Source organism: Tamandua tetradactyla, chromosome 8 (genome assembly GCF_023851605.1).
Source record: "Tamandua tetradactyla isolate mTamTet1 chromosome 8, mTamTet1.pri, whole genome shotgun sequence".
Classification (NCBI taxonomy): Eukaryota; Metazoa; Chordata; class Mammalia; order Pilosa; family Myrmecophagidae; genus Tamandua; species Tamandua tetradactyla.
In genome coordinates, this window is record NC_135334.1 from 56,805,826 (window position 1) to 56,822,681 (window position 16,856).

General features: G+C 33.5%; 1 protein-coding gene and 1 non-coding gene across 2 annotated transcripts in view; both read right to left on the reverse strand.

Moving 5' to 3' along the window:
• Positions 1–16,856, reverse strand: part of TMEM135 (transmembrane protein 135) — a 360,541-nt gene that overhangs the window by 19,390 nt on the left and 324,295 nt on the right. The window contains exons 7-9 of the mRNA XM_077113327.1: positions 13,345–13,386; positions 4,479–4,625; positions 1,873–1,942 (exon numbers count right to left, since the gene is read on the reverse strand). Coding sequence (XP_076969442.1) covers positions 1,873–1,942; positions 4,479–4,625; positions 13,345–13,386 — 259 coding nt within the window. The remainder of the gene's footprint in view (positions 1–1,872; positions 1,943–4,478; positions 4,626–13,344; positions 13,387–16,856) is intronic.
• LOC143645327 (U6 spliceosomal RNA) lies at positions 10,033–10,139 on the reverse strand. The gene has a single exon (XR_013157051.1). It is a non-coding gene; the product is annotated as a U6 spliceosomal RNA (small nuclear RNA).

Sequence of the window (16,856 nt, forward strand, 5' to 3'; positions counted from 1 at the left end):
GCTAATCTAAGGTCTCAAAAATCATGCTCATGTCACAATCTTTCCATGCTGTTTTCAAGAGATTCATTCATCCCTCCATCCATTTACCCTTTTATATATTCAGGAAATATTTGAGGAATGCTTATTATTCCTCAAATAATAAGCACATAAACAGCTTTATGTGCCAGGCATTACACTAGATTCTGGAGATATAGTGGTATAGAGGATGCAAAGTCCTTGCCTTGGTGAAGCATTCAAGCTCACTGGGTGAAGAGAAAATAAATAAGTAAACAAACAGAGAAAATAATTATAGATTATAATAAGTGATATGGTGTAAATAATCAGTTCACTAAGATAGAAACTAACAAAGCTGAAAAAAAAAGGGTGGGGGTGGGGTGTCAAGTACTAGAAACCTACAAAAAGTAAGTGTGAATGAAATCTAGGGAATTGAGGGGAATGTAATTAATAAGAATATTTACTCAGGGATACAATTTAACAAGTGATAGATGTGAAACCATGAAATAATGAGGTGCACTGTCAGAAAAGTTTACTATGTTTGTGGTATTAATTTCTCAGCCACAGGCTTTCAAAGAATTTTACATTCATGGACATAATATTCTGATTTATACATAAGTTAGTACAGTACTGGTACCCATTTGAAAGTGTCACTAGAGTTTTCATTTCGTACTAATTTTCACTAACTTTCTCCTTTAATTTTTTTAAATCACTTTCCCAAAAGAAAATATTCTCAAATAGCTCTGATTTAATCAGAATATTTCTCTTAGCCCCCTTCTGAAGTCATCCTTTGAACTACAATCATGTTCAGCAGGAAGGAATAATTACACTTTACAAAGGAGCTGACTCGGAGACTGCCAGCAATGTTCTTTTTTCATCTCTTTAAAAGTGGGGCAGAAAATCAGATCTGGAAGGAGTGTACTCGAAACTGCTGAACAACAGAAAAAAATAATTTACTGCTTTTACCCCGGGTCATATCTTTGGGGATTCTCAGAGTGCTGACTTGGGTGAATGCCACCATCAGCACTGGCCACAGGCATTCACATCCATAAGCACTAATGTGGGGCAGTTCCTTCCAGAGTGACGGTAAGGAGGCTGTCTTTTGGTGTGCTGTGGAAATCTGCTCTTATCATCAACTGGGTCAAAATCAGAGCTTGCAAGAACATAGCACTTAAAAGCATCAGAATTGTTAGAGCACCATTGATAATTAAGGAATCTGCAGCAGACGGCGCCACCTGTGCCAGACTAACTGCAATGAAAATAACTTGCACAGAGTTGGTGGCGTCCCGAGTTGGGTTAGGGGGCTGCGTAGGGAGAGCTGCACTAGTACACTAGTATATTAGGGCATAAGGAAATTATGCCAGTGGACATAGTTAAATTTCTCAACATAGAGCAACTGTGGACAAGCTCCAGTTACCTCAATGCCTTAAAAAATGTAACAGCTTTACAAGTCCAAAACCAAATGCCACTGTACCAGATTGTGCACAGTTTATGTCTGTAACTGCTGATCCAGCTAGCATACAGCACATTCCAGAGGCCTTGTCTTAAGATGTAGTTCTAATACAAATATATTACAAAATACACATTTTAATGGCTTTATTTTTGTCTTTTTTTCTTTGTAACACATCTTCTCTCCTATTTTATAACTTTTTCACTACAAGCTATTAAAAATTGTTTAACTATGGCTCTGGTAGATGAATACTAAAAACTACTGTTACCTAGTTCTTATATATTTTTAACTCCTCAAATCAAATGTAAAGAATGATATCAATTATTAATATCAATTTTTTCATTTACTTTGGAATTTTCTTTTAGTAAATAAGTTATTTTTGTACATTTTCCACATTGTTTAGAAAGTGGATATTTTTATATACTCACTTTAATGCAATAAGAGATGCAGTTATCTTCATAGTGTTTACAACATCTATGCCTTGGTCCATGCTTGCATCTGAAATTAAATTAAAAAAACTAAACTAATTATGATTAATGTGTCTGTGTGTGCGTGTGTGTGTGTGTGTAGATCTGTTTAAAACTCTCTAATCAATAAAGGAGAAAATATCACTTACTGTGTGCATCTTTTGGTTTCTTAGGATTTGGGAGTTGAGAATGACAAATATGTTTTTTTTCTTGGCTGTTCATCATTTGACTGTATAAAATATGTGACCACAATCGAAATACTTGAATGTGGAACAGAAAAACCATATTGGTGTGTATTTGTGACTAAATATGAAAAATATGTATTTATTATCCATATACTCTACCAAATATTTTAGAAGCTTTATATAATTTATTATAAAGTTTAACAGTCATAAATCATCCATGAAGTCAGTACTTGAGCAAAAATCATGAGAATGTGTTCAAGTTACAGGAATTTATACTTAATTATACTTGAGGGAAAACATATGGAAAAGAAACATGATACAGCATTAGAATTCAAGGTTCACTTTTAAAAATAAATGTAGAAATAGATCATTTAGGAATTCAAAAGTAGGTTGTTGGAGATTTAACTATAAAACACTTAACCTCAGCAGGCAGGAATGCTTGCCTGCGATGCCAGAGGACCCGGGTTCGATTCCCGGTGCCTGCCCATGTAAAAAAAATAAATACACTTAACCTTCTAGTGTTTAATAAACATTTCTGTTGGAAGGACTACTGTTCAAGACATACTTACTTTAATTATTTGGTACATTGGCTCCAGGACTATTTATTCACTCTAGGCATAATAAAGTAAGTAGAAGAAGAATCTAACATGGGTTTAGTTGTTCTTCTCTCTCTTTGATGGGTTCATGTTCAAAAATAAGCAGTCTTTGTAATCTCCTTCAGACTGTAGTTAATTAACTAAATTCATGGCTGGAACACCATGTTTATAACAATAACTCATATAACAATGTTCTGGCTCTGTACCTCTACAATCCTATTTACAAACTGATTAGCAAGACCTTTCCCCAAAGTCAATTCTGGACTGCAGCTATAGTTACACAGGCAGTCTTTCTTAGTCAAGGTGACAGCAACAGTTCACACCCACAATATCCCTTATGCCGTTAAAATGATATGACATATCTGGTCCTGTGAAGTTGCTGAGTTATTCAAGCTAGGGGTCTGAAAAGAGGTGATTGATGCAAACCATCACATTTCCTACTTTTAAGGATGAAGAGACCTCTTCAAAGACATTTCTTAGCCACTGCTACCAGAACTACACAGGAATTCTTAAACTCTCCTACTCCACTTGCAAGTGAAGTTAAATCCTGATATCACCTGCACTGTTCAGTCAGCTAATCTTTCCTACCTCTCTCATTAAAATGACTTCCCAAGTCCTGGACTGCCTATCTCCTATATTATTTACTTTCACACCAACATAGCCATTGAGGCTACTCTGACAAGTTCTGCCAAGATCTAATTAGTTCTGATACCCAAGGCATCATTTACCCATGTAATATATTCTCTACATACCCCTCTAATTCTTGTTGACATTATTTCCATTAATGTGGATCCTTCTCTCAACCCCCCTTCTTTCACTAAGGTGATCTGTAGTGACCCATAACTATTTCTGAACTTGGTTGAACTGGTACACTGCCACAAATTATTCCTACCATCTCCTTTTCCTCTCTTCCCTCTTACCTTTCATGTATTGGGTATGCTAAAATGAGGACAAAGTTATTAAATTCAGTAAAGCTTTGGGCACTTACTCTGTGTTCATGTATATTATGGCTGGCAATTTAACGTAGGTTATCTCACTTAATGCTAGCAAAACTCTTAATAGAGATTATTAACCCAGTTAACAGAGGAGAACTTTTGAGATGAAGAGTAATTAAATGACTTTCCCAATGTCATAAACCTGGTAGGGACAAAATGCAAGTTAAACCCAAGTCTTCTCACTTCATAAAGGGTTTGAGCCTCCTAGAACTGATCCCCTAAACTTTCTATAATCCCTATTCATTCTACCCACATCAAAATATACCACTAACATTTTTATGGGCTGCTGCTTTTATTTTAAAACATTAAATTTATTTTCTTAAGGTTATATACTAGAAATACAAATGAAGACCTTTTGTTGAAATATAAAGACTTTTCTATATAATATACAGAATATATTTTCTATATAATATACAATAAAGAGTTATTTCACTTCTAAAGCCCTGACAATTTCCACTCTTAGAAAATATCCTTTCTTTAAGGTCTGTTCCTTATTGATCTTCTTGAATTTAAGAAGCTTTTCTTTCTCTTTCCCACACTTGGCACATTCAATTAGCACATATTAATCTGCTTCCTGAACTTCCCCATCCTAGCCTCCTTCAGTATATGATGGTTTACAGGCCTCCTAAAAATAATAAATAGCATCAACTTTTATATGCCTTTTATAAAACTCTATGCACAGTTTTTCATGAAAAATTATAATTATTTGAATAGAAAACAAAAATATCTGATCATGGTACAAATATAAAACAGTGGCAAACTGTGCTAAAATATTAAGCTAAAGAACTCACATTGTATCCACAAGTTTCCTGACTAGAGTAATTATATTCATTCTTCTTGTTTTTGCTTCATGTTTCTCTTTCTTTTGTTCCACTTTTGTATATGCTGCCTCTGGTGAATAAGAATGTGTGGGAATTTCTTCCTTCCCTACAATGAATCTAAAGAAAAGAGCATAATGTGAAGCATTTTCTATCTTTCAAAAAAAATCTATGAGAAAAAAAGATATATTTATATACAAATACTTTTTAGAGAGTATCTTATTTGAAATATTTTCATGATATATAAAATTCAAAAATTCAATCATTCTTTAAAGAAATATACACAGACTTTCAAAAATCCAGAAAATGTTTGTAACAGACATTTGTTTGACAATGCAAGGTGCTTTAAAATCAAATTAACCAAGTAAAATATAGCACAGCTATATTTTTATAAGTAAACTTTTGCTATCATCATGTTTTTTAATGTATTACACATCTTAAAAGAAGCAGATTTTTAATGTATTACACATCTTCAAAAGAAGCAGGTGAACTATTAACTTGGGTTTACAAGTCAATCACAATATATTTTTCCCTAAAACCTGTTTACAATGAATAATTTCCTAGTTTTTAATTCTAAATTCACATTTAGTGTCACTTTGAGTCATAAAATAGCTGCAGTGCAACAGAGCATCATCTGTATGTACGCAGAGAAAAGGTGGAACTAAAGAATAAGAATTAGAAAATGGTCAAGTTTACATGTATTCCCACACCATTTCATTAGAAAATCTTAAATTCTATGTAACTCCAATCTATCTACTTATCATTGAAAAGCCCAAATATCCAAAGAGCAGACGCCATTTCCATCTCATCAAAACAGTGCTATATTTTCCAAAGAAAATGTTACTGCCATTAGATATCATTCAGTATCCTTTATCAAATATCATTATTATTATCTGTGTCTTCGCTATAAGAATCACTGCTCTTGTAAAGGAAAACTAAGCTTTCCTAAGGAAGCTCTAATTTTTGAAATTTCAGATAATATTATAAAACATAGATAAAACAGGGTTATCAATAATACTATACTAAAATATGGGAACATGAGAGAAACAATCCAAAAATCTAAATACTTTGAAAAGAAAGAAAGAAAAAGCTGTTGCTATCAACACTGCAATCCATCTCATTCAGACAAACATTGTAAATATATCAAGCTTATCAAATCACAGGGAATATGCAGTGAGGTTTTGTTTATCACCAGATGACAGCTATGTGTGCATCTTTGGTAGCTGATAGTCTAAAAGAATTTTTTTTAATTGTGGATATACATGTGGAGTTTAAGAGATGTATTACTGCTCTTTATAGTAACAAAAATAAAACAGATATGGCAATATCTCTCACATTTTTCATAATGCTGTAGCTATTTTCACCAGGACTAACCATCTCAAATTTGAAGTTAATTTCTTGGAGAAGCTCTACCTGACCCAAGTCGGGTTGAGTTGGTGATCCGTCCTCTGTGTGCCTAAGTGCCAAGGAGCCCCAAAGCACTGTAAGAACTTTAATAAGTAAATTTTTATCTTATTTATTGAATCAATGGATATAGTAATAGCTAGCATTTTCTTATCACTTACTACATGTAAGTAGTATCCTTTGTCATGTAGCTTGACATGGGCTACATGACAAGCATAGTGTGGAGCCTTAACAAATATTAAATCATTTTATCATCACAACAGCACTATTAAGTGAAGTAGTTATCATTTTCCCATAAAAGTTAACAAGAAAAGTACCTAGTCCATAGCTGGTAATTATCAAGGGTAGGATTTGAACCCAAACCAACTAAATCTTGAGTTCTTAAACACCAAACTATATACACTTCTAACCATGCTTTAAACTATGATAAATCAGGCTTTGTGTACCTTCCGACTCCTGCACTGGCTATTTTCTCATGATTCTATTGACTTTTTCTATCAATTCCCATGATGTGAGTCAGTATCTATATAAATGGGTAATTTTCAAATCATACTAGACAGAACATCCAGAAGAAAGTTCCTAAAGTACAGATCACAACTTGTTACTTTCACCCTCAAAGAACATCATTGGCTATGGCCTACTGAATTAAATACAAACATCAAGCAGCGAATAGTACCTAGGACAGAGGGAGCACCCACTATATGAGTTATTATTATATATTGTAGCTAATTGAACTATTCACCATTCTCCACGTAAACTATGTCTCTGCGCTGCTCTTCTTGTCTACATCATTCTTCCCTACAGCCCTGCTAGAATCCCATCTGGTTTTTAACAGTCTCAATGCTTCTCTTCTCATTCTGTCCTGCCCTCTTCCACCCCTCCAAAAAAAAAGAGATCTGTGAACTGTATGGCACTTAGTTTCCATTCTCTGATAACTACGAGGCTTTAACAGGCACTAAATTAGGCCCACATAAAACATAGATAATCTACACTTTCTGTTTGCAACATTTAGCACAATTATAACTGATTACTTGTTAAATGTCTTCCTCAGTAGACCGTAAGCTCTGTGAGGACAGACACTATATCTGACTCATTCACCACTGCATTCTCAATGCTTAGCAGAAGGCCTGGGGCAAAATAAAATATGTAATAAATATATATCGAATGAATGTTATCTTTGTAGTTCCCATACTAACTTTCAATTATTGAGAAGTACTAGAAAAATGAGCACTGAAATGAAGCAAAATCCAATATTCTAAAACTTTTTAGTTTATTTTTAATAAGAATACATTAAACAGGTGCTTTGTGAATACTTGTCCTTTGTGAATAAAAAACTATTATCCTCAGAGTTAATAATGTGTATTCTGATGATTGAGTAATTATGATCTGTATGAAATGAAACTTCCCTAGCACCACAGATACTAAAAAGACCTCCAAGGTTTAAAAAATTTTTTAATAGTTGTATTCCTTTAAATCTCATCATTTTCAAATATATCGGGAACTGGATATCTTTTCCTCGCCAAAGTTTAATATTGCCAGGGAGTCATATTAAATTGGGCTACAAAAAGCATTTTTCTTTCTCTTAGCTTTAGTAATTATATTAAATGTCATATTTGTGATATGCCATATATTTATAGCCTGTCTGCAATAAAAATCAGGACAGCCAAGAAAGTGGTACAGTTAGATAATCATGTCATATATTACTTTTTAGAAACCTATAAGAATTACATATATTAATCTACATTGTTTTTTTTTTTTACAATGAAACTTGGCAACAGCAAATATATTGGGCTTTAGTAATTTTCTTTTGGTAGCAACTTTATAACTTTAAGAATAATCATCTGTAATATGGGGAATCTGAAATGAAATAAAATCTGCATAGTGGAAAATATTGTTAAAATATTGTAAACACGGTAAATACTCAAAGTGATTTACAGATTCAACACAACCCCAATCAAAATATGAACAAACCGTCATTGCAGAAATGGAAAAACCAATCATCAAAGTTATATGGAAGACAAGGGACTATGAATAGCCAAAACCATCTTGACAAAGAAGAACAAAGTTGGAGAAGCCACAATTCCCAATTTTAAAACCTATTACAAAACTACAATAATCAAGACAATGTGGTATTGGCACAAGGGCAGACATATAGCTCAATGGAACAGAACTGAGAGTTCAGATATGAAACCTCATCTCTCTGGTTAACTGATTTTTTAAAAAATATTTTTACTGAGAAATCTTCACACACATATATTCTATACATGGTATACAATCAATGGCTCAAAATATCATCAGTTGTGTATTCATCACCATGATCATTTTTTAGAACATTTGCATCACTCCAGATAAAGAAATTAAAAGAAAAATGAAGAAACACATATATACCATATACATTACTCCTCCCTTTCATTGACCACTAGTATTTTTATCTACCCAATTTGTTTTACCCTTTGTCTCCCTTATTACTTATTTATTTATTTATCCATTTTTTTTACTTATCTATCCATAACCTATGGGAGCATCAGACATACGGTTTTCACAATCACATCATAAACACTGTATCTTAATACAATCAACTTCAAAAATCAAGGCTACTGGAACATGGAAACTTGTGCAGCGCATGAGATTTTGTAGGTTTGTCCAGAAAGATGCCCTAATAAATCCCAGTGATTTGAACAGTGAATAAAAAAAGTTTTGCAAAGTCCCCTTGAGAGAATTGTAAGAAAGGGGGAAAATTCAACTTCCCCATGTGGAAAATTCTTTATATTCTCATAAGCAGTGGGGACAACAAAAGCAACAGGTTAAGCCCCCAATCTTGAAGTTTGTTCATATGAAACTTAAACCCTGCAAAGGATAGGCTAAACCTACTTAAAATTAGACCTAAGAGTCACCCCCAAGAGAACCTCTTTTGTTGCTCAGATGTGGCCTCTCTCTCTCAGCCAACACAACAAGCAAACTCACTGCCCTCCCCCTCTCTACATGAGACATGACTCCCAGGGGTGTGAATCTTCCTGGCAACGTGGGACAGAAATCCTAGAATGAGTTGGGACTCGGCATCATGGGATTGAGAAAACCTTCTTGACCAAAAAGGGGAAGAGCAAAATGAGACAAAATAAACTGTCAATGGCTGAGAGATTCCAAACAGAGTCGAGAGGTTATGCTGGAGGTTATTCTTATGTATTAAATAGATAACACTTTTTTAGTTAAGGTGTAATGGAGAGGCTGGAGGGAACTGCCTGAAAATATAGAGTTATGTTCCCGCAGCCATGTTTCTTGAAGATGATTGTATAATGATAATAGCTTTCACAATGTGACTCTGTGATTGTGAAAACCTTTTGTCTGATGCTCCTTTTATCTACCTTTTCAACAGATGAGTAAAACATATGGATTAAAAATAAATAATAGGGGGAACAAATATTAAAATAAATTTAGCAGACTGAAATGCTAGTGATCAATGAAAGGGAGGGGTAAGGGGTATGATAAGTACAAATATTTTTGTTTTCTTTTTCTGAATTGATACAAATGTTCTAAGAAATGATCATGATGATAAATATACAACTATGTAATGATACTGTGAATTACTGATTATATATGTAGAATGGAATGATCATATGGTAAGAATGCTTGTGTTTGTTTGTTGTTTTGTTTAAAAATATTTAAAAATTAATTTAAAAAAATCAAGGCTATTGGAACACAGCTCAACAGTTTCAGGTACTTCCCTCCAGGCACTCCAATACACCACAAACTAAAAAGAGATATCTATATAATGCATAAGAACAACCTTCGAGATAATCTCTTGACTCTGTTTGAAATCTCTCAGCCACTAAAATTTTATTTCTCTCTTTCCCCTTTTAGTCAAGAAGGCTTTCTCAATCCCTTGATGCCAGGTCCCAATTCATTCCAGAATTTCTGCCACACATTGCCATGGAGATTTATATCCCTGTGAATTATGTTCCATGTTGGGGGGCAGGCAATGAGTTCACCTGTTCAGTTGGCTTAGAGAGAGGCCACATCTGAGCAACAAAAGAGGTTCTCTGGGGTGACTCTAAGGTCTAATTTTAAGTAGGCTTAGCCTATCCTTTGCAGGAATAAGCTTCATAGGGGCAAACACCAAGATCGAAAAAATACAGACTGCTTCACGAATTTGCATGTCATCCTTGCGTAGGGGCTGTGCTAATCTTCTCTGTATCATTCCAATTTCAGTATGTGTGCTGGCAAAGTGAGCACTGGCTAACTGATTTTGACAAAGGTGCCAAGTCCATGCAATGGGGAAAGAAAGTATTCTCAACAAACAGTTCTCGTAAAACTGGATATTCATATGTGAAAGAATAAAAGTGGACCCCCTTCCTCACACCATATACAAAAATTAGCTCAAAATGGATGATATACCTAAATATAAGGGCTAAAAACCATAAAACTCTTGGAAGAAAACATGCAAAAATATCTCCAGGACCTTGAATTAGGCAATGGATTCTTAAGACTTACACTAAAAGCATGAGCAACAAAGGAAAAATAGATAAATTTTACTTCAACAAAATTAAAATTTTTTATGTATCAAAGGACATTAACAAGAAAGTGAAAAGACAACCTATAGAAAGGGAGAAAATACCTGGAAACCATATATCTGATTAAGGTTTCATTCCAGAATCTATAAAGAACTCCTACAGTTTGACAACAAAACTACAAACAGCCTAATTGAAAAATGGGCTAAGGACTTCAATAGACATTTCTCCAAAGAAGATACACAACTGGTCAATAAGCACATAAAAAGATGCGCAACATCATTAGTCATTAGGTAACTCTTCATACCCACTAAGATGGCTACAATACTTAAAAAAAAAAACAAAAACAGAAAATGGCAAGATCTGAAGAATACATGGAGAAACAGAAACTCTAGTCCATTGTTGGTGGAAATGCAAAATGTTATACCCACAGTGGAAAACAGTTTAGTAGCTTAGAAGGTTAAGTACAGAATTACCATATGATATAGCAATTCTACTTCTAGAGACTTGAGAAAAGAGATCTGAAAATATATTCGAACACCAATGTTCATAGCAGCGTTACTCATATTAGTCAAAAGCTAGAAGCAGCCCAAGAGTCCATCAGTGGATGAATGGATAAACAACAGATAAATGATTTATGGGCTATACACATACAATGAAATATCATTCAGCCATAACAAGTAATAAAGTTCTGATACATGCAACAACATAGATGAACCCTGAAGATATCATATTGAGTGAAATAAACCAGAAACAAAGGGCAAATATTGCATGATCTCACATATATGAAATTACTAGAATATGCAAATTCATAGAGATAGAAAGTAGATTACTAATTATCAGGGGAAGGGGTAGCAGGAGGGGGAATGGAAAGTTATTGCTAATGGGCACAGAGTTTATGTTTGGGGTGACAGTAAACTTTGGTAATGGATGGTAGTGATGGTAGCACAGCACTGTGAATATAATTAACACCATTGAACTGTATATTTGAAAGTTGTTAAAATGGGAAATTTATGTTGTAAATATGCTACCACAATAAAAAAAATTTTAATCTTAAAAAGACAAAAAAATCTGCTAGTGGAAGGAAATGCACAATACAAATACACCACAATTCATAGTATTTAACAATTTTCTTTCCCTAATAACAGGAATACTAGCAATAGAGTATTTTATATATTCAGAGAAAATTTTAAGCGCTAAATGGTCCAAGCCAGCACTTTATTACACATAAATTTGAAGACCAGACACTAAAATACCTGGCACATTTTGAATTTTTGTAAGGATGTGGGGGAGTTTAAGGGAGAGATGCAGAAAAACAAGGCAAAGTTTTCCTTTGTTGGTTTTGTTACCAACTTTGAGTTTACCATAGAATTCTTTACAACTAATGCTGTAAATAAGCAATTATTTTCTAATAAGTTTCATGATCTTTTGATGAAAAGCATAAAATAGAAAACTGCTGTTGAGTATTATGACTTTGAAAGTTATTGTTAACATAGAGTTTCTACAACAAAGATCTATAATCACATATGGGGCACAATTTTTTCCCTCTGAAGCCAGTTTCCTTGCATGCTATCTGATTTTCTGTTAACAGCACCTTCTTTCAGGTATTTAGGTTCTCAATACTTGGCTGGGATTAGGAGGTAGAAGGGAAGAGAAAGAGGTAAGATATCAGTCACTACATCTTCATTTTTTCCCATTGCAAGTCTTAACTTTGTCCCTATCATTTTAATGCCATACTAACATCCAAATCTCAATTTTTATCATTTCATTTTTCTACCTTCTGGTAATCTCTTTTTCAATGTCCCAAATACCATGGCTAACTTGTCAACTTCTACCTCAAAAACCTCACTGCCTTCCTAACTGTCCATCTTATCCTATACAGGCTTATCTTCTTTCTTTCTAGGTCTTCTGTAATCTGGGCCTACTTTACCTATCAAAGAAGATATCTTCCTATCTTTAATGCAAACTTTTTATACTATTAAGTTGATTTTCCCACTCTTACCTTGTACTTCACATTTATATCACTTTTCATGCTTTTTCTAACATTATTCACTTCTACCTGGAATACTCTCATGCTTTCCATACATTAATTTATTTGATCCTCAAGGTAAGCTCATGAGATAATAATGGAAAAACTTCTAGTATTGAAGCCCACCTTAATTATTCTTCCTAAACTTATAGTAAAAACCACACTTCTAATAATCACTAGGCATCTACGACATGCACTTAGGAGAATAAAAATAGGCAACATTTATGACATAACTGAAAGAACACTGGGTTTAGGCACAGTAACTTGTGTGAATTTAAAGAGGTCAAACATTCTATGCCTTAGTTCCTCATGTCACATGGACGTAAAAATACCCATTCTCACAGAATTGTGAAAATTTTATTTTCTAATTCATGTGAAAATGCTTAATAAACTATAAAATATAATGCTAATGCCAATCAACATTTCTACAGTATTTACTAAGTGTCAATCACTGTGGTAAAAGCACCATTATATGTTTGAAAATTCATGGGTAAGGCCCTTAAAAAGCCCATAATCTTATCACAGAGTTAAGTACTCGATTTTTCGATAATTGCTCATGTGTAGTTTTGTCTTTCCAAGCTCCCTGAAGAGAGAGCTCTTGCATTTCTTTTCTAACACCCCACAGTATAAGATATACAATAACCCTCAATAAACAGCTGTAGGCTGATTTTCAGAGTAAGAAATCTGGTGAAGCACTCTTTGAATGAACTATCTGCTAAGGCTTGGAAATACTTTTGTAACTTCTAAAATTACTTTCAGCTTAAAAATGGGAAATACTTTTGTAACTTCTAAAATTACTTTCAGCTTAAAAGTAATATTATGTATAATAATATTACTTCTTAAAAAAAGGAAACTCACAAATTCATTCTCAACATAACGGTGAATAAAACATGTTACTTACCTAAGTGCAGAGAATGTAAATCCTTTCAAACCATCTTTGCACCTGAAACAAAAATTTACAATTCATAAAACAGCATGTTTTAAAATATAAAGTGGTATAATAAATTAATTTTTTTCTGAAAATGATTATTTTCTAAAACATGAAACTCTTTTGGGAAAATGATCTGAGAACTACAAACAGTCAAACAAGCAATAAGCAATGAAGCAGGCCCACTGCACAAAATGATTAAAATGATAATGCTTTCCTGTGTCATATTAACATAATTTAGGATTCAACTTTCAAATCTGTAGGTTGAAGACAGACTTAAGCAAATCTTCTAAGGGCTCCATGCAGACTTAAAATGAGGGTTGGAGTGGAGCATTCTTCATACTGGCCAACCCCTGGGGGAGCAATTTGCTAGTGAAGTAAAAGGCCACATACACCTGCTGGGTATTATACGTAGGTCAATTCAAGGTCCTGACTTCTCCCTACTTATTAATTCAGTGAATGCAGAGCAATGTAGAACTGGCAGGCACAGAAAGGCTTCAAGTTCAGTTCAATGCTTTTAACTTCTAATTAAGCCCAGTCAGAATGCACAACAGCATGGGGAACATGGCAGGAGGGAGGGAATGCAGGGGCTTTGGTGCACAGGAAAGAGAAAATTCCAAAAAATATTTACTGAGTGCTTACTATTGTTGGGCACTGCTTTGGGCACTTTATATGTTTTGTCTCATTTAATTACATCACAACTTCATAAAAAGGTGTCTGTATTCCACAGCTGCTTTGGAGGCTCAAAAAAATGTAGTAATTTTTAGATATCACATCATAAACAGAAGTCAGAATTCTAATATAATAATAATAAAGTTTGACTCAAAAGTCATGTTTTTTCTCATATTTCCTCCTGGAATAGTATATTCCCTGTATGCACGTTAGACTTGAACTACATGATAATTAAGAAGAAAAGACTCTGCCAAAATTATTTAAACAAGATCTTAAAATGGGGACATTATTATCCTGGTCTTGCATTATCCTACTGCTGTTGACTAACTTTACCTGATTTATAACTATGATCTCGCCTATATAAAGGACCTTTGGGTATTTAGTATCAAAATCTCATGGAGAAATCTAAAAAGATTAGTGATGCAATGATGTTCTAATACATGTCAATTCTAGATATTAGTTATTTTTGGATAAAAAGAACAGCTTCAATCTAGGTTTGCAAATGCACAAAATTATAATAAATCATTTTACCAATTTAAATATGAACATTTTTACTAAAGTTGATATATACTCTCAGAAAAGAATGTAATCCATGGGCACAAAGACATTTAAGATCTTTAATAACTCATTTCAATTAAGCAACATAATCTACTTTGTGGTCACATTAACAGTGAGAAATGCAACCACAGAATTTGGTTAATATATGATATAATTATCTATCCCACAAAGAATGGGGTAAAGGCAAAAGAATTCACATTTTAAGCTAAAAATATGCAAGGGGAAATTATAGCATTAAAATTTTTAAACTTATCTTTTCCCATCTGCAGAAAGTGTTTCTGAGTAATTTAAACCCCTAACTGGGTAATTTTTTAGATAGGTAGGGTGATGAGGGAATAGACCAGAGGTCTAAATCTACAGAAAGCAGTAGATTGAGTAAAAAATTACGTATATCTGGAAATGAATTTTGGCTTTGGTATGTTATTGTTAAAGATTTATCTTTGTGCAATGCTGAAAAGATAAAAGATTCTCACAAGTTGGTCTAGTCAGGATTGCATATTTGTGACCTCAAACAAGAAATTTAATGGCAGATCAAAACATCAAAAAGTAGCTTTCAAATATAAAAAGGGCAAATACAAATGAATTTGCAATTTTAATTTGATGGTAGTTTGGTTCATTCAGCAGAACCCGGTGGGAAGCACTTCATATTGATAAAGTCTTAGCAGGAATTCAAAAGGGACTATTCTTCTTTCTATTCATGTGTATAAGGTCTGTAAAATAATTGAGGGTCAGATGTCTAAGTCAAAAGAACAAAAAAGTAATTATTCCCCCAAAAAAGAAACTTTAAAATAGTGATATGGCCTTGCATTTTGACATCAAGAGTATTATCTGAGCATTAGCCTATCAAACACTATTATAATTTGTGTTAAATGTAGAAAGCATGATATAAGTGTTAAGATTTAAATAAAATAGACATTATTAGACAGTGCTTCACTATTCTTTGGATTTAGTTATTACGATATAAATCAAATTACTTTCTCCATATATGTATTAATAAAGTCCCCTGATTCATTCAACAAATACTAACTGTCTGCTATGTATAAGGCACTGGTTTAGATTTTAAAAGATAAACTATAGAAAACTATAGAGAACATGGAATCCTTGCTCTCATATAATGAGTTAAAGAGAGAGAGAATAAAAGAATAATTATGTCATATGATGATAATTACTATGGCAAAAAAACAGCAAAATAAGGGGAGAAACAAGGATGGAGTTAGGCCTTGTAATTTACATAGTTTGGTCAGGAAGGGCCTCTTTTAGAAGGTAACATTTGGGAATTTGATCAGAAACCTTAATGAAGCACGGGGTGGGGGGCTGGGGGTGGGGGGGAGAAGACTAATGGAAACAGAGGGAAGAAGTGGTCTATAATTCATATAAGACCTGCAGATACATTAAGCACTTTGGAAGGTTCTCATCAGAGAAATGACAAGGTCTGTGTTAATTTTTTTTTAAAGAAGTGCTTTGGCTGCTTGGTAGAGAATAAACTAGGGAGGCACAGTAGAAGGAGGTAATTAGAAAGGCAAAGATGAAAGTAACTTGACTATATCATAGTGGTAGAGGTGGAAAGAAGTGGTTAAATTCTGAATATACCCTTAGGTACAGATGGCAGAATTTCTTGGATTGAATGTGGCGTACAAGAGAAAGAGAGAATTTACAAATTATTGAAATATTTTTGGTTTAAGTCAGTGGAAGGATAGAATGGCCATTTACTAAAGGGAGTAAGTATATGGAAGGAGCAAATTCAAGGAGAAATGAAAAGTTTGGTTTTGGCTATGTTAATTTGAGCACATGTTAACTAATTAAATGGAAATGTCAAGGAAGTAAGCAGTTGGTTATACGAGTCTGGGATTCAAGGGAGACATATGATTCATTTATATGTTAAATTCATAGAACTATAAAACATCATCTAGGAAATAAAATGTGGATAAAGAAAATATCCAAATATAAATTGAGCATAATTTATACTTCATCCAGGACTTATAATGTAGAAAATCTCTCCTATAGAAGGAAAACAAAAATCTATTTCTCTTATTAGTAAATCATCCTCCAATAATAAAGTCTCATTTTTATTTTCAAGTATATGTAAAGAGAAGACGTTTACTCATGTATATACAAACTTTTTCCAGTATATTTATCATTTATTTTATGCAGAGGAAAAAATAACTAGCATGGTGCAATCCAAAATTCTTGAATGCCCACATTTGTAAGGTTTTATGCTAACACAAAGTATGATGTAAAACAAAGACAAGAGAAAA